The following is a 27,810-nucleotide window of genomic DNA, read 5'->3' as shown; positions in this document are numbered from 1 at the left end:
GTGATAACACTCTTCTAGAAAAGTAGAACTTTTGTATAAATTTAGAAAAATGTTACTGGGGAAGGGAATTACTCATTATTTCGGTAGAAAAGTCTTTATTAGTTGAAATGAGATTTTCCTTTATTCCCAAGTAGAAATGCAATTCTTCATTCAGCATATAGCGAGACGTTTCTTCTGCCTCATTTGAAGGACATCCCAGCACAACACATCACTGTGAGTGTTCTTACGAATCCTACAGGATTTTATTTCTGGGTTAAGTGTTGCTCCTTAACTCTACGCAGCTTCTAGGGCATTCGAAAGGTTATAAAGTTCTTTCATCTGAGTAAGAGATTTCCCAGCCCTCAAGGTGAAAAATCGTGCCTGGGAGACTAGAGTGACCTGGAGGAGGCAGAGCTTGACGTGTTCCTGGTGCCAGACCCGAAGGCCGGGTTCATCCATCTAAGTTAGAAACGAGTAGGAACTAAAAAGAATTGCCCAGAGAAGGATTCTCTCTTCTCTACTTATTATTTACAAACAAAATAAACTCCTCACCCACCCCTCCCAAACCAAATGAACTCTCCTTTGATGGCAGGGAGTGCACTTGATTCATGTGTCCCCTGATGTCTAGCATATCTGTTTGATGTACAGTTAAATTCACTAGCCTCTTAAAATGCTTTCCAGTCTCTTTGTTAGCTTCACATAGAGAAAATTTTCCTATCAAAGTGATTGTTCTTTTTCCCCCCCAACACCTAGCTATTTCTCCAGTATTTGTATTTCCTTTATCTGAAGTGTAGTGAAAATGCTACTATGACTCTTCCTGGAATACACCCTCCAACCCTGAACCAGGTGAGGTAATCTTTTTATTTTGATCTGATGCTGGGAAAAATATGTTAAATAAAAAAAAGGTGTTTTTTATATATATATATATATATATATATATATATATATATATATATATATATAGTATCAGAATCTGGAATCCAGGAACTGATTTCTCCCTGTCTCGTGGTTCCTACGACCCTCCTCCCTCACCAGTACACAAACCACTGGAGTGGATCACTCAATTTGGTAGATGGATTTTTTAGAGCCATAATTCTATACTAAGGAACTTAAATTCATCTTAAATTCCTGATTCTTTATTGTGACCCTTTTCAAGAATTTCCTCAGCTTCATTGGGAGAGAGCGATAATAAGTGTCCTCCTAATAACCTAATAATCCCAAGTCCCTCTTAGAGATAACCAATACTAAGAGTTGCATTTATGTCTAGAAATTTGCTTTCTGTACCTTAACTTATCTTTCTCTTGTCTTCCTAATGCAAATTAGATCACGTGCATGCTATTCTGCAGCTTGTCTTTTTTTCACTCATTGCTACATTTTACACATTTTCTTTTTTTTTTTTTTTGCGGTACGCGGGCCTCTCACTGTTGTGGCCTCTCCCGTTACAGAGCACAGGCTCCGGACGCGCAGGCTCAGCGGCCATGGCTCATGGGCCCAGCCGCTCCGCAGCATGTGGGATCTTCCCAGACCGGGGCACGAACCTGTGTCCCCTGCATTGGCAGGCGGACTCTCAACCGCTGCGCCACCAGGGAAGCCCTTTACACATTTTCTGAATCAGGCTATATACATCTGCCACATTCTTTTTAACCACTGCATACTATTTGATTTTATAGAAAATCTTAATTTGTTAGTCCCCTATTGATTGGCATTTAAATTGCTTACAGTTTTTTGCTATTGTAAACAAACTTTCAGTGAGCATCTTTATAGAAATATTCTTGCATATTATGAGAGAACACCTCTTGGGTAAATTCCCATTAGTGAAATTACTGGATAAAGGGTGCATGCATTTTTAGTTTCAAAAGTGCCAGGCTAAAAAAAAAAAAAAAAAAAAAAAAAATGCCAGGCTACCTTTCCAAAGGGTTGTGACAAGAGGTACTATGGCCACCAAGATCTGAGACCTTACTCTCTGCTAGTCAAGTAGGTAACAAGTAAGTGTTTTATTTTAATTTGCATTTCTTTGATAATAAGAAAGGTGGACCATCATTTCTTGCCAATTTATATTCCTTTTTGTGTACTGCTTAATCAGGTTCTTTGTCCAATTTTTCTATTGCATTTCCTGTCTTTATCATTTTGCCTTATAAATTATTCTTCATATATTAAGAGAAATTAGTCTGTTTCTATGAAGTGTATTACAAATACTTTTTTCCTATCACTCTTTTTTACTTGCTTTAGTGTAATTTTTGCCATAGATGGGTTTTTAATTTTCATGCTGTCAAAATTATTAGGCTTTTCCTTTACTGCTTCTTTTTGGGTACGCCATGCTTAAGGCCCTTCCCACTCTAAGAGTGTAAAAATAGCCATCCTGTCTTCCCCTAGTACATTTCTTTTCCTTTTCTTTGTTTAACTCTTTGATACATATAAAGTTTATTTTGGTGTAGAGAGTTACATAGGTATCAGCTTTCCCCCCTCCCTGCAAATGGATAGTTGGTTTCCTTAATGCTTTTTCATGACACTGATATTTGCATGTTAACACCATTTGAAGGTGTAGACTACATAGGATACTTTAATAAATGTATAGTAATAATTTTATTTTAGTTCTTGATACCTTATCTATAATACACGACACCTTATTCTTGGGTCATAGTGTATATTTCAGAATAGGAGATGAGTGGGTTCTTTTTTTTGTAGCTGCGAGTAGTTATCAAGAATTTTTTAAAATAAAAAGTGCTAGCTCTCCCTTGGATTAAATATCACTGTGGCTTTCTTTTTACTGATTAATCTGATGGAAAAGATCCAATTATGCTTGTAAAATGACAAGTAGAAAAGCAGAAAAGAGGCTTTTTCGATTGCTTAGAAATTCCTTCATCTCTAAAATGTTCAGACTTCTGTAAAGAAGACTTATTTTTTCTTATAACTGTTTGATACTATTATGGACTTTGTAAAGTGAATTAACCTAAAATTAAATTTAAAATCTTAACTCCTTTTCCTGTTTATCTTCAGATTATGGATTGGATATGTCTACTTCTAGATGCTAATTTTACTGTTGTGGTAATGATACCAGAAGCAAAAAGGCTACTGTTAAGTCTTTACAAGTTTGTGAAATCCCAGGTATGTAATTATTTGATTATACTGAATTCTGTTTGTAACCAAGAAGCACCAAAATTATAATTTATTAAAATTTTTCTTGGAATAGCCCTAAGTAATTGTGGAGGATTTATCCATATGTACAAGTTATGGTAAAAGTTATTTTGGAACTTTTTTCTTTAGATAAGCATTTGTTCTGAGCTCAACAAGATTGAAGTAAGTTTTCGTGAGCTACAGAAATTAAATCAAGAAAAGACTAATAGAGAATTATATTCAATTGAAGTGCTGGAACTCTTCTGATACTACCAGTTCTCCTTCATAGACGTTTTATGAAGCTCTTTTATGTGGATTCTTCCTACTCAACCAGGCAAGAGATGTGTTTTGTTTGTGACTGTCTCTTCGGTGACAAGAGAAATGTCTGAGCAAGTACCTAGACCATCACTTATTGATTCTCCTAGGTCAGACTGCAGGTTTCACGTGAAGCTATTCTAGCTTATGGACACTGGTGGGGAGAGATTCTGAAACTTTTAAAAATATGTAACGGAGGTGTTTTTAAGTAAACTTATTTGTGTATTGATACAAGCTGAATTTCTTACCATCCATTTGAATAGTTCTTCTTTTAATAAAAAACCACCATTGAAGAAACAGTGATTCTAGGAAAAACATGGTTTTATCACAGTCGGAAGCTGTCCCAGCTCATCTGTGTTCATGGGGAACAGAAGAGGGCGTTTCCACAGGCAGGGTGGGAAGGGGCCTTGTACACGCCTGTGCTTATCTCCTGCCATCCTCTCTGGTTCTTTACCTCCTTGCACTACCTTCTTACATACCCAGGGCTTGAACATTATCCCTCAGATTACCTCTGTGATTAGGATGTTAATTTCAGTTACAGAAATATATTTCTAGATAGTAAAAAAAAAAAAAGTCTCTTTTGACCGTAGAATTTCCTGTTTTAACTCGGGTTTAGGACAAACGAAAGGCTTTATGTAGAAGAAATGGATGCTTTTGTTTCTTAAAAATAAACTCAAATTTATTATTGTTAAAAGTGAAATCACTTTTTCAGGTGATGAACTAAGTTTCCCAAGAGTAACTTGAAACATTTATGAGCTGTGAAAGTCTCTGTTGAATAAATCATTTTGAAACCTCTTTTAACCTGAAAGGTCACAATATATATATTTTTTTAAATTCCAGTAAATTCTAGCGCATAATATAAGTTCAAGTGTGGTTCTAGAGCCCATGTTATACAGAATCCTGATGGCTCAACTTAATTTGCGTTAGAGAAAGGCTTCATTTAGGTCAGGCACTCTGTAAAGTTTAGTTACAACTGTTGCAGTTAACAAAGAGGTTCTCCCTTGTTATTCTTTTTTTTTTTTTTTTATTGAAGTATAGTTGATTTACAATGTTGTGTTAATTCCTTAGTCATTCTTAATCTCTCTTTAATCTGAGAGAAAAGAAATACCAAAGATAGCAGCATATATTAACAGTTATGCTCACTTTAAGTGGGACCTTTTGCTCAGACAATTTAAACTAAGTGATACAGTACTTCTCAGCAGAAATGAAAAATAGGAGTCTCCACGATGTTTATCGTCTTTTTATCTTTTTTGTGAACCATTTAAGAATTACTTACAGGCACCCAGACATAAAATTGTGTGTTCCTAAGCTTTTCTTAAAACTTTGAACGTTATGGGGCTTCCCTGGTGGTACAGTGGTTGAGAATCCGCCTGCCAAAGCAGGGGACACAGGTTTGAGCCCTGGTCCAGGAAGATCCCACATGCCACGGAGCATCTAAGCCCGTGTGCCATAACTACTGAGCCTGTGCTCTAGAGCCTGTGAGCCACGACTGCTGAGCCCGCGTGCCACAGCTACTGAAGCCCGTGCACCTAGAGCCCGTGCTCCGCAACAAGAGAAGCCACTGCAATGAGAAGCCCACGCACCACAACGAAGAGTAGCCCCCACTCGCCACAACTAGGGAAAGCCAGTGCACAGCAGCGAAGACCCAACGCAGCCAAAAATAAATAAATTAATTAATTAACAACAAACCAAACAAAAAAACTTTGAACTTTAGCATATCCTTTATGATTTACAGATCCTTTTACGGGGGTTAAGATTATTCAGGATTGTCACAGTTTTTAGATTCTGAGTTATTTATGATTTAATTTATAAGAACCCATAATAAGAGACGAATCTCAGATTGATTGATGAATTCTTTCAGCCAGAGCAAACAAGCAGACGAAATTCATAGATTGACAATAAGCTCTTCACGACTCCTGATTTAATTGTACTTGAAGACAGCTTCTTCAGTGAAACTTGCCCGGTCAGGGTTCAAACTAGCAGAGGCCTTTGACTGAGGAGAGGCCAGAGGAAGATTCCCTGTTCCCTCCAACTTTTGTCTGTTTGGAAGGAACTTCTGTGTAGGGTCCTAATAAAGTCTTTATTATAAAGTTTAATAATTCGGCCTGTAAATATTATGGAAGCAAATTACTGATTTTTAAAATAAGTAGAAAAGTGTAATTGCTTTTAAATACTAGTTGCAAATGATCTCTAGGTTGCCTACAGACTAAGTTAGACTAAATTTAGAAATTAAATAAGGATTTTATAAGGACATATAGAGGATTATTTTTTAATTAAGTTATAATTGATAAGAGACTTTTATAGGCTGAGTTCTTCAAGGCAAGGACTTTGTCTTACCCTTTATGCACTCTAAGTACAGGACCACTGGCACATAATCAGTGTTCAGTAATGGTTATTGAATAAAGTTACTGAATAGTAGATCTTATCTGCCCAATTATAGAGCAATAATTCTGAGGTTTTGCAACAGTTACTTTTTCTGGCAAGTAAATCCTCTGTTCACCACATATAGGCAGTGTATCTTCTGCCTCTGGACTTTTATTTTTTATAACTTAATTATAACTCAGGTTTGTTTCTGATTATATATACTACATCTATATAATAATAAAAGAATTCTTTTCTTTTTCTTTGCCACACCTCATGGCTTGTAGGATCTTAGTTCTCTGACAAGGGATTGAGCCCCTGCCCTGGCAGTGAAAGCACTGAGTCCTAACCACTGGACTACCAGGGAATTCCCAAGAATTCTTCTTTAAACTTCTTAAGTTCTCCATCTAGGAAATGGTTTCTTGCTGTGACCTTAATGGTTTTTGAGGGAAATGTGGACTAACAGGTTATCATTGCTACTTAAAAGTAGATGTTTTCTTTTTGCCTCTTTAGTCTTATTTGTAAATATTTGGTGACTCTAACTATAGTGGAGTCCATTCTGGATCATGTAGAATTTTAAAACAAAGATGGATTTTTTGCCCTAGCTCTTTTAAAAATATTTTAATCCTAAAGTAATTGCAAGAAAAAACAATGAATACCCCTGTATCCTTAGCCTAAATTTATCTGTTCCTAACATCTTGCCATGTTAGTTTTACACTATATATTTTTTCTTTTTTCCTGAATCATTAGAGAGTTATTTACAAACATTCAGCTTAATCTCATAATTCAGTTTAATCCAATAAATACTTACGTTTAATCCTGTAAAACAAGGGCATTAATTTCACATGACCACAATGCAATTATCAAATTCAGGAAATTAATGTTAATACAGTGCTATTTAGAATGATTACAGTCCTTATTCAGATTTCCACAGTTGTCCCAGTAATGTCTGTTATAATTGGACTTCCTCCTTCCTAAAATCCATTCAAGCATCATGCATTTAGGTTTCATGCATTGCATTTAGGTTTCATGTTTCTTTAATTTCCTTTAATGTAGAACAGTTCCCTAGAAAATTGCATTTCTGAAGAATCTAGGCCAGTTATTTTGCAGAATGTCCCTCAGTTTGCATTTGTCTCGTTTCCACATGATTAGATTCAGATTAAACATTTCTGACGAGAATACTACAGAGAAGGCACAGCATCAGGAGGCATTGCTGTGAGTTGTCCTATCATTGGTGATGCTAAATTGGATCACTTAGTTAAGGTAGGATTTACCAGATTGCCTCACTCTAAAGGTACCTTTTTCCCTTTGTACTTCATAAGTAACCTATGTATTTATTATTTATCTTTGAGACTGTGTGAATATCCTATTCTGGAATATTATTCTTCCCTAACAGTGAACCCATTGGTAATTTTTGCATGAATCGGTTATTGCTTTGGTGACAGTTATGGTTGCAAATGTAAAAATTGTTTTGGTATAAATCTCTATTTTTTATTTTTTTTATAAATTTATTTATTTTATTTCTTTATTTTTGGCTGTGTTGGGTCTTCGTTGCTGTGCGCCGGCTTTCTCTAGTTGCGGCGAGCAGGGGCTACTCTTTGTTGCGGTGCGTGAGCTTCTCATTGCGGTGGCTTCTCTTGTTGCGGAGCACGGGCTCTAGGTGCACAGGCTTCAGCATTTGTGGCTCACAGGCTCTAGAGCGCAGGCTCAGTAGTTGTGGTGCATGGGCTTAGTTGCTCCGCGGCATGTGGGATCTTCCCGGACCAGGGCTCGAACCCATGTCCACTGCATTGGCAGGCAGATTCTTAACCACTGCGCCACCAGGGAAGCCCCCAAATCTCACTTTAAAATGGAATGCTGTGTGCCATGTAGCCGCCATTCTCATCTCTTAAGTCTGCTTTCTAATCTATAGATGGATGAGCAGATAAATGGATGGAGGTATTTCACAGATTTGAACAGTTATAATCACACTGAGCATACAATGTGTGGTCTACTTTTTTCACTTAATATTTTCATAAAACCATGTTTTTACATAGTTAACATGTTTTGATTCTTAAAAGTTTCAGACTCAGAAAACAAGAGCTGAGAAGGCTTACCAATAATTTATTCATAAATGTCAAGTGTCTTATCCTGTTCCCACAGCTTTATTTTAGCAAAGCTGAAATGTGATTTTAGATTATACTCTTCCACTTCCTTTAATCATCATCATTATAATTTGGGGATGCTTTTGAAAACATACCCACATCAGTGGAATTTTTGGAGTGCTTTTGTTTGCTTCAGACAAATTTCTCAAGGAAAAAACTACTCAAAATTCTGGACAACTTTTTTGAAGAGACTGGCATTATTTAAAATAACCTCCCCAGAGCCTTTTCATCTCTAAGAAAGCAGTGTACTGTTATTAAAGGGGTTTTAAATAGATGTCTCTCAAGGTTCCACTTTTAGTTTTAGATCACATACTATTACCTAGATTAACATAGCCAGTAATTAGGTGGAATTGTGCTTTTTGTGTGTTAGATGTTTAATGTATAGTACATGTCAGATCCCAGTTGCTGTGATATTCTAGCTCATTTTTAGACTTAGAATATCAAATAGTTTTTTAATTGTATTTTAACTAGTAAAACGTGTACATTTGTATACTTACCATTTAAGCTCATAATATGTTTATGATATATAAGCTACTATATAGTTGATTACATAGCACTTACTCTGTGCCAACCATTGTTCTAAATGCTTTAGAAATATTAATTGATTTAATACTCTTAAGTCTGCTTATCAATCCTGTAAAGTAAGATTTACTGTTGAGGAAATTGACACACAGACCTCAGTTTAGACTAATGGTAACCTTCCATTAGTCTGAGGATGAAAGAATGCTTTGAATCAGAGAGAGAAAAAAATGTAGTGGTGTTTATGCAGCAAAAGTTAGAGAACATGGACAACTTGTTAAGTGGGAAACCAAAAACTATGCTGCTCTGGAGGGACAGATGGGAGTCTGTGAGAGGTGCACATTGTTGCCAAAAAGAAATTTTTAAATTATTTTTCCTCTTTAATTCTGTACTCACCGAGCAATTCACACTGATTTGTTTTCCCAGAAACATAAATACCTTGGTATGAGAGGTGATGAGGTAATTATAGTTTCCTATAATCCTTATAAATTAACAAATTGAAATTCTTCTTTAAAACTGTAATTTCACGTTAACCTAATTATCCTTGGCTACTTTTCATTTCTGGATGAATTTGTTTGATTTGGGTTGTCAGTGCCAAATTTGTTATTCATTATTATGATATATTCAGACCACAGGGCTTACAACATTTATTTCTTCTGGTTTATTTGGATATTTTATTGCCTCATTGTTAAATGTCTTATATTTTACATTGTACATCAGATAAGGTGTAGTTAGATGTTTTATTTTACTTTACAGTGAACTTGGATACCGAGTACTTCAGGTACATACTTGAAGAAAGGCTCTTGGATTTGCACAGAACACATGCACCATCCTGTATCATTACTAGGTTGGACAGTAGCATGTAATGTGCAATAGCATACACTCCACAAAATGAAATTTGTACCATTTTCATCAGTTTGATTGGTGCATGATTCCCTTAAGAAAATTAGGAAGCTTAAGTCTTCTGTAACCTTTGGTGTAAAGCTTTTAATTTATTTATACGTTGCCTCTCAAAGAGAAATGTACCATTAAGAGGATATAATAGAAATGGAAAATTAGGCCCAGGAAAGGTGGCTACAACATATGGCAACTGCAAAAGTCAAGAAACTTTTAATTTAAGTTCACAAAGACTCTACCTGATTATATATTTTAAACTTTTATTTTATAGGTTCCTCCTCTTTTTTCTTTTTTTTCTTTGTATTGTGGAGAATTTCAAACATACAGTAGACAGATTCTGAGTATAATGAATCCCATGCATTGATCACCCAGATTCAACATTTATCAGTATTTTCCCAATCCTGTTTCATCTATACCTCCACTTACTTCCCAGACATCAGATATTTTCATCCCTGAATATTTCAGTCAGTCATATATTTTTACAAGTTATTTGAATCAAGAAAGTGAAGTTCACGTATTTGTGACTGATAAGTCTCATGACTTTCAGTCTATAGGTTTTCTTCCCATCTCTTGTTTTTTTCTTTTTTGTGAAATTAGGTCATTTATCCTGTAGAATTTCCTGTCTGGGTTATGCTGGTTATTTCCTCATAGTATCACTTTTCACATTCTTCTGAGTTCATATTTCCTCTAAATTGATATTTGGATGTAGAAATTTTATGAGATGCTGGTTCCTTTGGACTGCAGAGTACAATTTTAAATAAGCTACTGAACCATTTCACGATACCGTAAGTAAGTATAAATTAATATGTTTACTTATATGATGGGTAAGTGTGTGTTTAAATTGATCATGTTTCAAAAACTATATGTTTATTCCCTAGGATTTCAAAGGAAGTTTTGTCTATACCTACACCTTTAATAGGTCGTACTGTTTGCTGTTGTAGTCTTTTTTTTTTTTAGTTTATTTATTTTATTTATTTATTTTTGGCTGCGTTGGGTCTTCATTGCTGTGCGCGGGCTTTCTCTAGTTGCAGCAAGCGGGGGCTACTCTTTGTTGCGGTGCGCGGCTCTAGGCTCGTGGGCTTCAGTAGTTGTGGCTCGAGGGCTCCAGAGCACAGGCTCAGTAGTTGTGGCACACGGGCTTAGTTGCTCCGCGGCATGTGGGATCTTCCCGGACCCAGGCTCGAACCCGTGTCCCCTGCATTTGCTGGCAGATTCTTAACCACTGCGCCACCAGGGAAGCCCCCTGTTGTAGTCGTGATGCTGTGTATTTCTCTGACATACTTCTGTTGGCAATGCCTGATTGCATTTGCTATAGGGTGGAATGTCTCTGGAAATGTCTGAAGGGTCAGTTTTCTTACCTGGTCTCTATTGTAGATTTTATAGCCACTTTTGCTTCAAATGTCTGCCTTTTTTTCTTCTAATTCTGTAGTTTTCCTTTATATAGTATGACAGAGAAGGCCACGGGGAACTTTTAGATCTTTTAAAGAATCAATATTAATATTTTAGGTTTTGTGCAAATATACTGAGACCCTGAGGGAAACATCAATTAGGACCTTAGGTGTTTGGTTAAAAGGCTTAGGCCTTTCTTGCTGAGCCCCGCACCCCCCCCCCCCCCCCCCCCCCCCCGTGCCAGGGCAAATTGGATTATGTTCAGGAAGAGGCAAGGGATCAACCTGTGTTAGGAGCTGTTAGCAGATGAATAGGAAGATGACACAGAGGACATGTTCATTAAATAATTACTGAGTGATTGGAGAAGACAGCTTGAGTGGGAAATAACTACATGATGAAAGAAAAGTTCCCACAAACCAGAAGCTAAGTAAGGAACCAAGGTATTGGTTAGACACAAGCATAAAGTCAGGGGGGAAAAGATAAGGAACTTCACCTAAGAGAGGAGATTCCTCACCTGACCCCTCTGCCAGTGGGAAAACGAACTTCCATCCAAAGGAGATGCTCAGCCCATCTCCTTTCCCCACAGGCGTCATCAGCAAATGGACTGTATTGCAAACCCGCAACTCATAACACTATTAGGGAATTAGTAAACATAAAAAGCAGAAGGTTTTTTGTTTTGGGGGGGTTTTTTAGTCAGAAAAGTGGGGAGAGGTATTGCTTTTATTGTCTCCATAAATATTTATTGAGCACCTGCTAAGGGGAGTACAAAAAGTGGGAGAAAAATTTCTGCCTTTTATGTGCTTACTATCTGGCAGAGGAGACCTCAAAGCAAAAGCAAATAGCAATACAAGTTCCCCTTTGCACGCCACGTGAGTGTCACCAAGGAGCAGTGCTTCTGGAGTTCTATTCAAGAAATCTACAGCAGTGCTTCCCAAGCTTTAGGCTTCATGAATCAGTAAAATGTCCAGAAGATTTTGGGATCTGACATAAGGTTGCCAAGTTTTTCTGCTAATTAACTTATAAGAAGTACTCGTATGTTGTCCTAATTTTTCTCAGTTCACCTCAAACCTGCGCCAACAGTCATAGGGCATCTGTGTTTTACAGTCATGAAAATAAACAGGTGTGGGCAACAAAGGAAGGGCAATTGTTGGAAGTTTACATCTTCCATCCCTCCCCACTGCTGACCACCCAAAGGCGGGAATGGGGCCCAGTCACTGCTATTTGAGCAAAAGTGGCCCAGTCCTTGGTTTGGTTCCAGGACTTCTCCCAGAGTTTTTGTTAGCAGTTAGGAGAATCACCCACCTAGGAGTACAGGTTGTCCAGAGAAGGTTAAGAATAAGTTTGGTTTCTTCAATTTAAGTGACCTCAATGCTCAAAGCATTATTTTTAACCTGAGCTAAGACCCTGATCACACTTGGTTGGGGTTCTCATTGAAAGGCAAGCATCCTTTCACTTAACACCCTTAGTGGGAGTTACCAGTTGTTGGTGCTGACTGGGTGCAGTGGTGATAGAAATGCAAACAGGTCCGCTCAGTGAGGCTGGTGACTCTGAATACAGACCAGAGGACGCCAGCTTCTGTCTTTGTAAATGCTGAGCACTCATTCAAATGCAGAATATTCCACTTTAGCTAGGAGCTGAGAAGTATTTGATTTACAGACCTCTTATTCTTGGTCACCCTTGGGGGCGGAAATCACTCTGTTATAATGCACATAATTTAACACATATTCCCCTGGATTTAGCCTCAGTCTTCTGGCTGACGACCCTCAAATTTTTATCTCCAGCTCTGACTTTCCCACTAATTCCCAGATTCGCATTTCCATCGCCTAATTAACATCTCAGATTAGATATCTCAAGTTTAACATAGCCAAAATGGAACTCTTCATTTCCCCCCACATCTGTTTCCTCCTGCCTGGACTTCTGGGGACTTGGAACCACACTTCCCATCCGTCAGCAAGTGCCCTCAACCTTCCCTATAAAATATGTCAGCGCGCCTTGCCTCCGTGTCCACTGCAGCCGTCTTTCCGCATCTCCGTCATCTCTCACCCTCCCCACTGCAGCAGCCCCTGACTCATCTGCTCACTTGCCCTCTGCCTTTTCTCCTATCCGTTCTCTCCAGGGCAGTGAAAGTGATCCCAAAACGTAAGTCAGATTGCTGCACACTGCCCTTTAAAAAGCTTTTACTGATGTAGTGATAAATGCTACACTGTGGATGAACCTAGAAAACGTTATGCTAAGTGAAAGAAGCCAGTCACAAAAGGTTATTTAATGTATGATTCCATTTATATGAAATGTCCAGAATAGTCAAATCCATGGAGACAGAAAGCAGATTAGTGGCGGCCAGAGGCTGTGGGTGGGCGGGTGGCGGGAGGAGGGAGGAATAGGAATTCACATTACAACGGTGAATTCTATGTTATGTGAATTCTACCCAGTTTTTTTTTTAAAAAAAAAGCTCCAATGGCTTCTTATTGCAGCCTTTAAACTCGGACTCCTTACCACAATCCGCAAAGCCCAGCACGGTGGCCCCTGGCCCATTCCTTACACTGTGAGCCTGGCCCACAGGCCTGCTCTGAGCAGCCCTGCCCCGCCTGCCTCCAGCCCTCTGTTCATGCTGGCCCCCCACCTGCTGTTGTGTCTCCAGCCCCACCACAGGGCAGGCTCCTTCTTAGCCTTTGGGTCTCTACGTTTGAGAAGCCTTTCCTGCCCATTCTACCTCTGCATCAGCTCTTTGCTTCCTCCTTGCACTGATCATGTTACCTACTTGTTTGCTTGGGTTTTCTGTTGCCCCCCATTAAACTACATGAGTTCATGAGGGCAGGACCAAGTCTGTCCTGTATTTCCAGAATCTAGACAGCGCCTGGTTACTGCAGTCTAGAAATTCACAGAATGAATGGGAAAAAAACCTATTTTTTGAGTGTGGAGTAAATGAATGAATGAAGCTTCGAATGTTAAGAATACAGGACCCTTTCTTTGAACTTTGTAATAGGGAAAAACACACATACTACCTACATGAGGTCTTATGGGCAGGAATTGGAGAAAGTGTTTGTATGTCAAGCAGGTGTTTCTCAGGAGACTAATTGGTGCTCAGGACTTGGCTAAAAGCTGCTGGTGACAGAATGTAAAACTTGGCCTGCCTCTGAGGAATGCACAACTTCTTCAGCAGCGAGCCCTCTTTTAGCGCAAATGCTAATTCAGGAAAAATACAAGTGTTTACAGGCTTCATTTTTTTTTCCTCTCAGTCAAGATGACATGAGCTTTACTGAATGCTATGAAAAGAGACCAGATATTCTTACAATGAGATAACCTAGTTTATTGACTAGAAGAATCTCATCAAAGAAAATTGTGCCCTGTTACCAGGAAAGCAATTGGGTCTGCACTGAGCAAGCAGCTTTCTAACCTTCTTACCTTATTTTTGGATTGGCTTTAGTTCATCCTATGACCTTCCATGCACTAGCTCATTTTTTCTTTTAATTAACTTCTCCAGGTGAGTATTCCCATTATTTCCACTTTGCAGATGAGGAAACTAAGGCTCAGAGAGACCAGATGACTTGGCCTAGAGTCGCGGCTTAGCTGAAGCACTAGAGCCAAATGTCTTCACACTCTGTTTAACTTTGAGCGAGTTACTCAGCCTTACTAAGCTCCCTTTTCTTGCTTTGCTCCAATCTTATCCTATCTACCTGGGGGATTGCAGTGCAAATTAAATGAAATAATTAATGCATAGAAAATGCCTGGCTATGGTCATAAGCCTTTAATCAGGTTTGCTATTATTACGATTTTTCTCCATTTAATGTCAGGTTGACACTGCCCTTCCAAGGTGGCCTGGAGGGGACTGAGGTCCCCTTCTGTCTGCTCTACATCCAGGTTTCCTGAAAGACCAGAGACCTGGCCACTGGAGCTGAGCACTGGGATCCAAGGGCCAAGAAAGCCACAAACATGGGTCCTTCCAGCCTCTCCTTACGTGCTCTTCATACCACACACGTGCTCACACACACACATGCTCAGTGCGATGGAATTTCCAGATTGGACAGGAGAAAGGAATGTATACTGAGACCTGCAATAGGCAGAAAACTAATTCAGCCTGGCTCCATTCCCAGGGCCAGGCATCCCTGGTGTCATCCAGACCAGAGTCCACACCCAGTCACCTCTGACCAACCCTCCAGCCGCTTGGCTCTTCTCCCAGAACCATCCTCTCTCGGGGCAGAGTGTATATTAGCAAGACTCAGAGAGCAGGGGGTGAAAGGGCCCAGAGAAGAGAGAAGGAAAGAAGGCCCTCTCCCCTCCACCACAACCTCCCTCAGGCCGATCCTCTGGGACCACAACACTTTAGCCAAGGCTGTTAGGAGGCAGAAGCTCTGCTCACCCCATCCCCACAATGGATAATGGAAAATTAAAGCAATTCTGGAGATAAAAGTAGTTCTTCAAACCCTCCTTCACATTTTAGGTGAATGAGGGTTGTCTCTGTTCTCTACTTTGTGCAGCCATGGCAACCAGGTATCTTTAAACTTTCATGTTTCTCGAAGCCTTGAGCCCCTTAATAAAGAGCAGCTAAGCTTTATGCACGTTCACGCTCTTACCCATGCAGAGCACTCTCCGCCCTGTGCCCTGGGTGTTGCCCTTTGCGGTGACCATATACCCTGTTGTTTCACATAAAATGAACTCAGCAGTTTTTGGGGTTTTTTTTTAATTTATTTTTGGCTGCATTGGGTCTTTGTTGCTGCGCGCGGGCTTTCTCTAGTTGCGGCGAGCAGGGGCTACTCTTTGTTGCTGTGCGCGGGCTTCTTATTGCGGTGGCTTCTCTTGTGCCGCACAGGCTCTAGGTGCGCGGGCTTCAGTAGTTGTAGCACACAGGCTAAGTAGTTGTGGCTCGCGGGCTCTAGAGCGCAGGCTCAGTAGTTGTGGCGCATGGGCTTAGTTGCTGTGTGGCATGTGGGAACTTCCCGGAGCAGGGCTCGAATCCATATCCCCTGCATTGGCAGGCGGATTCTTAACCACTGTGCCACCAGGGAAGCCCGAGCTCAGCAATTTTATTTTTACCTTTAGAAATCTCCAATGAAGGGAGTAATTCTGTAGCGTTTTGATTGCTTAAAAACTGGTTTATAAAATTTAAAAAGTGTTTTAAAGAGGTACTCCTGTGCACCTTAATATTAAAATGTAGTGCTATCTTCTTATTGATTATTCCCTTGTAAATGAATCAGTGTTTAACTACAAAAGTGGGTGGAAAGTATGGATGATTGCCCCCTCCAAATTGATACTGTTTTGCTTTAAGACCAACGTATGATCTCAAGATAATTTTAATTTAGAATTTTAAAATATAATTTAGGCTTTCACTACAAAATACATTGCAAGGGTGTAATAGAGAGGGGGAAGGGTAACCTATAAACTTAGAGACATAAAAGATATGTCAATTTAAACAAACCTAGACAATGTATGACATATATAAAACAAAGAGAAGGTTGGTCTCTGATTAGAGATACTTGATGATAAAAGGACTTATTCTTGATTTTGTTTTAGGTGCTTTATGTTTTCAGAAGGGAAGTTCCTGTCTTTTAGAGCTATATATACTAAAATATTTATGTAAGAAATTATATGATTTCTAGTATTTGTCTCAAAATAATATGGGAGAGGGGAAAGTGGGGGGTGTTGGATGAAACATACTTGGCCATGAGTTTGATGATTGTTGAAGCTACAGATGGGTTCGTGGGAATTCGTTATACTAGTCTCTCTACATTTGAAATTAATTTCCCATAATGATTTAAAGAAGAAATTAAATATACACACACATTCAGTCAATACAAAATACTTTCTAAAGATAGGGTTTTTCTGGCTTATTCTAGTCTGTTTGTAAAAAATGTGTTGAAATGGCCAATTGGTCCTGCCCACAGCAGAGAGGTTGGGACCTAATGAAATCCTGATTAGAGGTCAAGTCTTGAGAGCTATTTATTTTGTATTTTTAAGTGAATGAATCACACCTGAATTTCTAATTTTTATGAGTATATAAAACTTCACTATAAATAGTGCTTTAATTTAATCTTTTCTCCCCCCCTCCCCTTTATGTTCACCATAACCCTTTGAGGAATGTGGACACTAAAAATTCAACGAAGAAGCAAACAGGATGAGCTGAGTGACCTGTGCAGGGTAACCAACCCAACTCCAGGGGTGCACTGGGCCTGGCTGCCTCCATGGGGCCCACCCAGTGAGAGGGGACTGAGAGAATGGAGTAAACCATTGGTAAAAGAATGTATCTGTAGGGCGATGATTGTTTTGTAATGTGTAGAAACATTGAATTGCTGTGTTGTGCCCAAGGAACTAACATAGTGTTGTAGGCCAATTATACTTCAAAAACAAACAGAAAAAGAGATCAGATTTGTGGTTACCAGAGGCGGGCAGGGTAGAAACATTGAATCGCTAGTAGAAACATAATCGCTAGTAGAAACGTTGAATCGCTATGTTGTGTGCAAGGAACTAACATAGTGTTATAGGCCAATTATACTTCAAAAACATACAGAAAAAGAGATCAGATTTGTGGTTACCAGAGGCAGGCAGGGGCTGGGGTGGGGAGGTGTTAGATGAAGGTGGTCAGAAGGTACAAACTTCCTGTTATAAGATAAATAAGTACTGTGTCTGTAATGTACACCATGATTAACATAATGAACACTGCTGTGTGTTATCTATGAAAGCTGTTAAGGGAGCAAATCCTAAGAGTTCTCATCACAAGGGGGAAAAAAAAGGATGTATCTGTAGGAACTGGACCAAGTTGTCTTCCAGGGCAGCATGTGTTAACAGAAAGGTATTATGGGATGCCTTAGCCCTTCTTTGCAAACCCCAGTTCTTAGTTGTTATGGAACTTGAGGCAAGTCACTTAAACTCTAAGACTCAGTTTCCACATCTGGAAATGGGATAACAAGATTTGCCTTGCAGGTTGCTTTGATGCTCTCTGCAGTGAATAAGCACCTGGGGCGCTGTAGGCTCTGTGTGATTGCTGGCTGGCATCTGAATGTGATTAGGTGTTTGGGGTTCAGACTGTTTTACAGCCAGTGTTTCAAACAAGTGGTTTTGATCCCAGGCTATTTCTCCTTTAGCACATATTAAGTGAGTGCCTACTCGTGCTAGGCATAATTCTGGGTGTTCGGGATACAACGATTGAATTAAATAAACATGGGTCGTGGCTCCCGCAGAGCTTACAGACTAGAGATTAGCCCACAAGAGCACCTGAAATAGAGTGTTGATAGTATAGGACTATCAGCTTGTCTTCGTCTTCACAGTTCTGTGGGAAAATGCAGGCCCCATTCCTACTTCAGTGATGGGAGAGCACATCTCACCTCACCCTGCACTGCAGAGGGCTACCTGTTGGCTCCTGGGAAGGTGAGATGGCCAGGGAGCTCCATGAAAGAGTTGGGACAAGTAGAGGGTGTCAGAATCAGGGCAAAGGAAGTTGCATGGGGGCAGGGCCACATTAGGCAGACTGATGGATACCCCTAGTTCCAATATTTGGAAGGGACTTGGTTTGAGAAGAATCCTTCATCTTGAAAACAGGCTCCCTCCCCCCATGTGGATAGTGGGCAGGTTAGAAGTAAAATACAAGATAGCCACATCTCAGAGGTTTCCAGGGTTAAGAGAGAGCACTGGTCCCTTGAACCACTGTCCTCAGGATGTCCTTGGAACATCATTGGAATAGGATTGTCCTTGGAATTATGCTGGGTGTCATTCCTGCTGTTGGCGGGATGCAGAGGGTGATTGGCAATGTCAAAAATGGTGTCAACTTTGTCACAAAGGGGTCATCTGTGCTGCGGTGCCCTAGGGGTGCCCACCTTCATGCTACAGACCCTCTCTGAATTCACCAAGGAGTGAACTGCTGGAGGGACTGAGGGTCAAATGGTCCCAAAGTGTTCTGCATGGAGGACTCTCCCAGAGGGCATTCATCCCCAGACCCTTAGTCTGGAAGGAGTCATAGAACACATATAGAGGAATCTCTGAGAGGCTTCAGGCTGTAAATATCTTTTCTGGAATTGCGCTTCTCATAGGAATACGTTTCCCCCTCATTGCCAACAGTTTTCCTTCTGACTCTCACTGAGTTTGGAAAAGCTGGAGGTTGGGCCAGGAGAGAGAACCTACAGGTGTTGCTGATGCAAGTAAGGACTTAGGGCAGGTCCAGGATAGATGCTCAGAGGACACCCAATGTGAGGGTGCTGAGCTGGGCCAAGGGCTGGGACAGGAATGAGGTTAAGACCATTGCGATTCCATAAGGAAGACACAATTTTGTGTTCATTGGAGCTTGTGGTTGAAAACCAGAGAACTGGCCTAGGTGTAGAGGTCAGGACCAAAGTGGAGTCAGATGCAAGAAAGAAGGAATCGTAGAAGGTAAATTACATCAAAAGCACAAATGGATCCAGGATTTCTCCACCATCTTCACCTGGCGATAGTCTCCTTGGGGCCTTACCTGTCTTCTATTCAGCTGGATAAGCCATTCAAGTGCCTGTTGATTGGAATCTGCTAGTATTAAGAGACCACTTTTCATTTAATCTTCTTGTGTGATTTGGAAGTCCTCAAAATCCTTACTGCTCAAAGCATGGCAGCAGATCAGCAGTGGCAGTATCCCCTAGGGAGCTGGAAATCCAGAACTGCTTCACTCCTGATCTGTGTACAGGCTCAGAATCTGCATTTTTAACAAGACCCTCAGAATATAATGGACAGATTTCTTCAGGGAGACCCTATGTGATTTAGTGTTGGCATTTTCATACGCTGTTGTTGTATAGTCTTTCTGGAGGATAGTTTATCAATATGCATCAAAAACCTTAAAATTTGCATATCTTTTAATACAACAATTGTATTTCTAGGAATTTATCAGAGATGGGTACAAAGATGTATGTGAAGAGGATGTTCATCATAGTGTGACTTTACAGTAGCAAAAAAGCATAAACAAGCTAAATAGCCAGCTATAGAGCAGTAATAATTCATAAAAAGACATTCTATGCAGCCATTAAAATCACTTTGTTGGACTTCCCTGGTGACGCAGTGGTTAAGAATCTGCTTGCCAACACGGGACACAGGTTTGAGTCCTGGTCCACATGCCGTGGAGCAACTAAGCCCGTGCACCACAACTACTGAGCCTGCGCTCTAGACCCCGTGAGCCACAACTACTGAAGCCTGTGTGCCTAGAGCCTGTGCTCCGCAACAAGAGAAGCCACCGCAATGAGAAGCCCGTGCACCGCAACGAAGAGTAGCCCCCACTTGCCATAACTAAAGAAAGCCTGTATGCAGCAATGAAGACCCAATGCAGTCAAAAATTTTTAAAATAAAAATAATAATAATTTAAAAATAGAGATCGGGGAAGAAAAAGAGTAAGATCAGAGTCACTTATTCCCTCGGCTTTCCCGAAGAGCTTACCTTGCTTTGGCTGTCCCTCCATGGAAGGTGCCTTACAAGACAACTTTCTGCACACAGCTCTGCTTCCAGCTTCTGGGAATCTTTCCCTCCTCCTGTCCCTTCAGCCCGGAGGAAGTAACAGTTGGACTGTTACCAGCCCCAGGAGTACTGGGCTGCCCCTCGAGGTATCCCGACGCCATGCCCAGCCTTGGGTAGATAGTCCATTTTTCAAACCTCCTTGCCTGGTCCTAGTTTAAGCATGCCACCTGTTTCCAGCTAGAACTCAAGCACCGTGTTTTTTACCACCACACCGTTCTCAAGCTGCAGACAGGGTCACGTGAAGATTAACTGTATTGTGTGGGTTCCCACTTATGCCTGCTGTTGGGAAAGGACCTCCAGCTGCCTCAAAGTTTCAGTGGGATCTTTCCGAGCATCCCCCAGACAGTGTGCACACATGCTCGCCAGCAAGCTCTGCCTTCTTCTCGAGGCGTCTGCTGTTTCCTCCACCTTGGCTGCTTTCAGTGATACCTGCTGCCTGTGAAGAAGGTGTGGGATCTCCTCTTGCCATTTTGTCTGATACCCACAGTCAAGAAAGTGTCACACAGGCCCTGCCGTCTTCACAAGATGCTCCGCTGCGGCCTCCCTTGGATGCGGTCGCTCCCATGGTATATCCATCGGGTTTCTACCAGAGAAGCACAACCAGTAGAAAAGGTGTCTGTATAAAGAAATCTGTTGCAAGGAATTGGCTCACGTGGTCGTGGGGGCTGACAAGTCTGAAATCTGTAGGGCAAGCCAGGCTGGAAACTCTTGGGCAGGAGCTGATGCTACAGTCCACAGCCACATTTCTTCTTCCTCAGGGAAATCTCAGTTATTAAGGCCTTTGAACCGATTAAATGAGGCCCACCCAGATTATCAAGGATAATCTCCTTTAGTTAAACTCAGTTGATGGTAGGTGTCAATAATCACATCTACAAAACACCAGCAACACTTAGGTGAGTGTTAGACTGAATAACTGGGTCCGATAGCTTAGCCAGGTTGATATGTGAAACTGTCACGCGTGAATACCACCCACGTCAGTGCGCAGGAGGCCAAAGTTGCATTAGTGTTCTCTGCAAACTCAGCAGGCTGAAGCGTGCTGTCTGCCATGATAAATCCATGTAGACGTGGGGAGCGAGGCCACTCTCCCTACTTTACCAAAATACTTTGTCACATGGACAAAGTGAAAGGGAACATGATTGCTCCTGGTCCTATGTCTTATAGACTTCGTGCTGGAAACAGCTCTTCCAGATTTTGTTCATATATAGCCCAGAAACTGAGACAGTTCAGACCGAGGACGCTGGGTTCCAGGTGGCTGGGTCAGGGACCACACAGGTAAGAGTGACAAGCACCACCTCTACACTCTATCACCTGAAGCTCATTGAGGTGCCAGGTTTGCCTGCCTGAAGCCATCTTCCCCTAGGATGCATTCTTTCCCAGGAAATAACTCGTTCTGCAGGCGACTAGACTCCAGGGCTGCACGCCCTGGCGTGCCTGCATTCCAGGACCCCGGGGGCGCCCACCCCAAAGGGGAGGGGAAGCTGAAAAGGAACTCCAAATGAAAATATCACAGAAAAAGGAAGACTTGTGAAAAAGCATTAGCCAATGAGTATTTTTAATCAGAAAAGAAATAATAATGACAATAAGAAGGGCTATGCAACAATCCAGAATTTGTTGACAGAATTTCGTGACAAAATGGCAAAGGCTAAAGAGGACCTAAAACCAACACAGCGGCTGCAAAGAAAGAGCAGAATTCTTGCAAAATAACAATGAATCAATGGTTTGACCCGTTAAAATGTCCTCCTGCCCAACTCTCAGGCAGGGCTCCTCCTGGGAGGTGCCCCAGCCCCACCCTGTGCACCCTGCCTCTCTCCAGGTAAGGTGAATGCATTCTCTCCCATCTGCTTCGTGGCTTAAGGGGTTAAGGAGTGCCTCTCACACCTGGAATCTTCACTTAATGGAGAAGCATTAGAATCATTACACCTAAAAACAGGTATAAAAAGATGTATAATTAAGAGCTTGTGAAAACACACACACAAAAAACACTCACATTAATCACATTCTTGCATATACAATTATTGTTTTTTTCTGGAAGAAAGCCCAAGAAGCTGTTTGCCTTTAGGGAGAGGGATAGGTGGTAGGGAAGAAAGATTTTACTTTTCACTTAGCTTTTATCTGTAACCTTTGAATTTTAAAACCTGTACATATACTGAATTTTTTTTTATTGGAGTATAGTTGGTTTACAATGTTGCGTTAGTTTCAGGTGTCCAGCAAAATGAATCTGTTATACATATATCCACTCTTTTTTAGATTCTTTTTGTATATTGAATTTTTGTAAAGTGTAAAACCAAGATGCCCTAACATAGTGTGGTTTGATTAATTTAATTAACAATTTAATTTGGTGCATACCATAGTAGAAGTGCTTGCCATAATATTCTAAGAAGGAAAAGTAAGATACATAAGAACTGGGAAGAAAGAAATACATATAAGTTATGAAAACAAAAATTGGGAAAACAAAAATGCCTTACACGATGTCTAAGTTATTTTAGAGAGTAATCTAGAAAAATGTTTCAAACACTAGTAAATCTTTTTATCCCTTGGCCTATGCATTATTGGTCAGGACTCCTTTGGTTGCAAGTGACGGAAATCCAATACAGACTGGCTCAAACAAAAGGAGTTTATCCAAACGAGCTGATTCTGGATCCAGGAGCTCAAAGCAGGACCCCAGGGGTCTGAGCTCCTCAGCAATCCCTGACTCTGGCTTTGTTCTCTGGCAGCCTTCCTCCCTCGCTCTGCTGGGGAAGAAGCCCTGCCAGTGCCATGCTAACAAGAGCTGCATAACTCTAGTCCTTAGATGGACTCTCAGAATCCACAACAGTTCCCCAGAAGGACTCTGATAGATCTGCCTAGGTCCTATGCCCATCACTGAGAAGCCTCATGTTCAGATATGGGGTACTCTAATTGGCAAAGACAATCTATGTGGTGACCAGACTGGTTTGTTTCTTCCCAGACACAGGAGGAGACTACATTTCCCAGGTGCCCTCATAACTACAGGAAGCATGTACCAATTCTAGCCAATGAAATGTGGCTGAAGAGAGACATACAACTTATGAGTTAACTCCTAAAATGTACCCCCTTCCCCTGCTCATCAATGGTGGATGCATGCACAGGGCTAACCAAGGGCTCCAAAGAAGCCCTACAGAACATTGAAGACACTAAAAGGAAGGCACTTGTATTTCTGAATTTCTGCTTATAGAAGAGCCTCCCATGTTCCATCCCCTCTGCCTTCCAAAACCCTAATCAAGCTATGATATCACCAAGAAAAAAACTCAGACTGTGTTAAACCACTGAAATTTGTGGCTTCTTGTTACCGATCTACTATGAACAAGTTGGCTCAAACGCCCACCCCTGAGACAGGACAGGTGGGGACTTCTACTTAAAAGCACATAAGAACCATAAAGTGGAGGAGAGGGTGTTCCCAATGGAAAGGGATGCGTGTCAGACAAAAAAGGAATAGATGAACACCTCAACCCAATTATCTCAAGTTTGAGGATTCATCCCAAGGAAATAATCCAAGAGGAAACTAAAGTAATTTTGGAAAAAGAAAATGTTTATTGCAGAGCTTTTTTTTTTTTTTTTTTGGCCACGCGACTTGCGAGATCTTAGTTCCCCAACTAGGGATTGAACCCAGACCCTGGCAGTGAAAGTACCGAGTCCTAACCACTGGACTACCAGGGAATTCCCTGCGGAGCTATTTATAATAGCATCAGATTGGCCATGTCCCCAGAGCTAAAAACCTGGAAGCAACAAAGCAAAATGTGGTCTGTCAGTATACTGGATCCCATTGATACATGGAACCGTTATAGGAAATAATGTTAAACAAATGCCAAGAACAAAAGGATTGAGTTCTCTCCTTATTCCTTGCAAGGGTGCTGCGGCTCAGACTCCCCTGGCAGCTGAATGGAGGAATTGAATCCTCAGAACCAGGGGTCTAAATCAGGGAGTCCTCCCTGAATCTGAAGGAGGAGGCTGAGCCAGAAATTGTACAGGAGCCCTGGGGCTCACATTCATGGGAAGAGCCTCCAGAAGGGACATGGGATCAAGGTTCAGAACCAGAGAGAGGAGAGAAAAGTTTGAGCAGATGAGGATCAAACTGGGGAAGGAGGGGAAGCAAGCATCCTGAGGGCATCAGGGGTGCCGTGCTGTCAGATGGTGTTTAGGGCTGACTTTTGGGGGTGGCTGGGCTTGCCCAGTCTTCTAAGTCCCCTTGATAGGGCAGGGCAGGGCATCCCTTCACTCACCCAGCAGAATGTCTTAGTCTTTCCAGAGCAGTGCTTGAAGGGGAGATGGGGGCCATAATCCTTCTGCCAGCTCATACCCTTTCGTTAGCACCAAACGTTGGAGCTGGTCCTGAGGCAGTTGGGGGTCAGTATTTCCTGCACCACATGTCACACTTGCCCCTCTTGACTTGTCTGGACTGCTAGTGTGGGTATGGAGGGTGGTCTGGGGTAGAAGAGAGTAGTTGAGGACAGAATGGATCTGCATGGATGGAGAGCAATGCCACGGCTCTGCAAGAAGTGGCATTTCCATCTTCAAGGCCAGGTGGCACGTATATGGCAGGAATCAGGTGGGCAGAGCCCTGTGGTAGGCAGAATAATGACTCCCCAAAGATGTCCATGTCCTGTAAATATGTTTGTTACATGGCAAGGGGGTATTAAGGTTGCAAATGGAATTAAGGTTGCTAAAGAGGTAACCTTAAAACAAGAGAAATTATACTGGGTTATCTGGGTGGGCTCCGTGGAATCACAAGGGTCCTTTAAATGTGGAAAAGGTGGGCAGAAAAGTCAGAGTCAGGGAGAGAAATTTAAGATGCTATGCTGACGACCTTGAAGATAGAGGAAGTGGCTGTGAGCCCAGGAATGCAGAAGCTGGCCTCTAAAAGCTGGAAAAGACAAGGAAATGGATTCTCCTCTAGAGCCTCCAGAGGGAACACAGTTCTGCCAGCACCTTGAGACCCATTTCCAACCTCTGATCTCCAGGACTATAAGATAATAATTTGTGTTGGGGCTTCCCTGGTGGCGCAGTGGTTGAGAGTCCGCCTGCCGATGCAGGGGACACGGGTTCGTGCCCCGGTCCGGGAAGATCCCACATGCCGCAGAGTGGCTGGGCCCGTGAGCCATGGCCGCTGAGCCTGCGCGTCCGGAGCCTGTGCTCCGCAACAGGAGAGGCCACAACAGTGAGAGGCCCACGTACTGCAAACAAACAAACAAACAAACAAATAAATAAATAATTTGTGTTGTGGTTTGGTTTGGTTTGGCCACGCAGCTTGTGCTGGGATCTTAGTTTCCCGACCAGGGCAGTGAAAGCGTGGAGTCCTAACCACTGGACCACCAGGGAATTCCCAGTAAATTTGTGTTGTTTTTTTAAAAAAATTATTTATTTATTTATTTTTGGCTGCGTTGGGTCTTCGTTGCTGCGCATGGGCTTTCTCTAGTTGCAGCAAGTGGGAGCTACTCTTCGTCGCGGTGCGCGGGCTTCTCATTGCGGTGGTTTCTCTTGTTGTGGAGCACGGGCTCTAGGCACACGGGCTTCAGTAGTTGTGGCTCACGGGCTCTAGAGCACAGGCTCAGTAGTTGTGGCGTACGGGCTTAGTTGCTCTGTGGCATGTGGGGTCTTCCCAGACCAGGGCTCGAACCCGTGTCCCCTGCATTGGCAGGCAGATTCTTAACCACTGCGCCACCAGGGAAGCCCAATTTGTGTTGTTTTAAACCATTAAATTTGTGGTGTTGCAGCAGCAATAGGAAACTCATCTCTTTCCCCCCAGGATAAGCGTCATGTAGCTCCTCAGCATGCTGCACAAGGAGATCTCTGAGCTCTCAGAGCCCAACAGTGGGTTTTTTCCCACCCAGGAGTGGGTGTCAGAATCACCTGGTAACTCTTATTTATGTGTTTGTTAATTAATTAATTTATTATGGACTATTTTGAGAACAAAAATATGACAAAAGTCGAACAAACATCCATGTATATTTACCACTTAAGAAACAAAAATCACCAATACAGCTTAGCGTTCCTACCACCCCCCAAAAAAACTGAAAAAAATTGTGCAATAATTACCAATATACCCAAGATAAGATTCTATAATTTATATTTTACTGTTTGATCATACATCTATCCATTTCCCACCTGTCTAGTCATCCATCAACCCATCTTATTTATTTATTTATTTATTTTTGCGATACGTGGACCTCTCACTGCTGTGGCCTCTCCCGTCGCGGAGCACAGACTCCGGACGCGCAGGCTCAGCGGCCATGGCTCACGGGCCCAGCCGCTCCGCGGCATGTGGGACCTTCCCAGACCGGGGCACGAACCCGCGTCCCCTGCATCGGCAGGCGGACTCTCAACCACTGCGCCACCGGGGAAGCTCAACCCGTCTTAATTTTTATGCATGTCAAAGTAAGTTACAAACATCAGTATACTTCATCATACATATCATGTGTTTGTTTATGAGTTTTAAATTTTGTTTAGAGGACTTCCCTTGTGGCACAGTGGTTAAGAATCCGCCTGCCAGTTCAGGGGACAAGGGTTCGAGCCCTGGTCCGGGAAGATCCCACATGCCGCACGGAGCAACTAAGCCCGTGCACCACAACTACTGAAGCCCCCTAGAGCCCATGTGCTGCAACTACTGAAGCCTGCACGCCTAGAGCCTGTGCTCCCCAACAAGAGAAGCCACTGCGATGAGAAGCCTGTGCACCGCAACGAAGAATAGCCCCCGCTCAACGCATCTAGAGAAAGCCCTGTGTGCAGCAACGAAGACACAACGCAGCCAAAAAAAAATTTTTTTTGTTTAGGTCAGACTTATATACAAGGGAATGCACGGATATTAAATATACCCTTTGATGTATTTAACAAATGCATGCATCCGTATAACCCAAACCCCTCTGGAGATGCAGAATATCACCCCGTACTCTTTTCCATTCAATCCCTCCTCCACCTCCCCAGACGTAACAATCTATTGTGATTTCTTTTCCACCATAGATTTACCTGTTCTAGAACTTTACAAAAATAGAGTGAAATGGTATATCTTCTTTTGTGTCTGGCTTCCTTTACTTAACGTAATGTTTTGGGGATTTGTTTATGTTGTTACATGTATCAGTAGTTGTCCCTTTTTACTGTAAATAGTAATCCATTGTATGAAATACCAGGGTTTTTTTTTAAGCCATTCTCCTGGACACTTGAACTATTTTCAGTTTGGGGCTATTACAATTAAAGCTTCCATAAACGTTTTTGTACAACTGTGAGTCTGCGTGTGGTCACGTGTTTTTATTTCTCTTGGGTAAATACATAGGAATAGGTTTGCTGGGTTATAAGGTAGGGTGTATGTTTAATTTTATGGGGAACTGTCACACATTTTCCCAATGTTGTTGTGCTATGTTTAACTCCCACCAAAAATACACGGGAGCTCTGGTTACTCTACTACCCTCTTCAACATTTGCTATTTTCAGTCTTGAATTTTAGGCATTTCGGTGGGAGTATAGAAGTATCTCATTGTGATTTTAGCTTGCATTTCTCAGATGACTAAATGCTGGAGAGCACTTTTTCAAGTATATATTGGCCATTCATATGTTTTCCCTTGTGGAATGCCTTTTTAAATCCTTTGCCTATTTTAAAGATTGAATTGCTTTTATTATTGAGTTTT

General features: G+C 41.6%; 1 protein-coding gene across 5 annotated transcripts in view; it reads left to right on the top strand.

Moving 5' to 3' along the window:
* Window positions 1–27,412, top strand: part of NOL11 (nucleolar protein 11) — a 42,948-nt gene extending 15,536 nt beyond the window's left edge. For 2 of the 5 annotated variants that reach the window (XM_019944500.2, XM_004314933.4), the window contains exons 15-18: window positions 135–213; window positions 733–825; window positions 2,977–3,084; window positions 3,244–27,412. In XM_019944500.2, the coding sequence (XP_019800059.1) occupies window positions 135–213; window positions 733–825; window positions 2,977–3,084; window positions 3,244–3,360 (397 nt within the window). In that variant the 3' untranslated portion in view covers window positions 3,361–27,412. The remainder of the gene's footprint in view (window positions 1–134; window positions 214–732; window positions 826–2,976; window positions 3,085–3,243) is intronic. The other 3 variants (XR_012328726.1, XM_019944502.2, XM_019944501.2) reach the window with 3 other exon arrangements.
* The last annotated feature ends 398 nt before the right edge of the window (window positions 27,413–27,810 follow it).

The sequence above is a fragment of the Tursiops truncatus genome, chromosome 20 (assembly GCF_011762595.2).
Source record: "Tursiops truncatus isolate mTurTru1 chromosome 20, mTurTru1.mat.Y, whole genome shotgun sequence".
Taxonomy (NCBI): Eukaryota; Metazoa; Chordata; class Mammalia; order Artiodactyla; family Delphinidae; genus Tursiops; species Tursiops truncatus.
The sequence above is the reverse complement of the archived record's forward strand: the minus strand, read 5'-3'. Positions and strand labels throughout refer to the sequence as shown.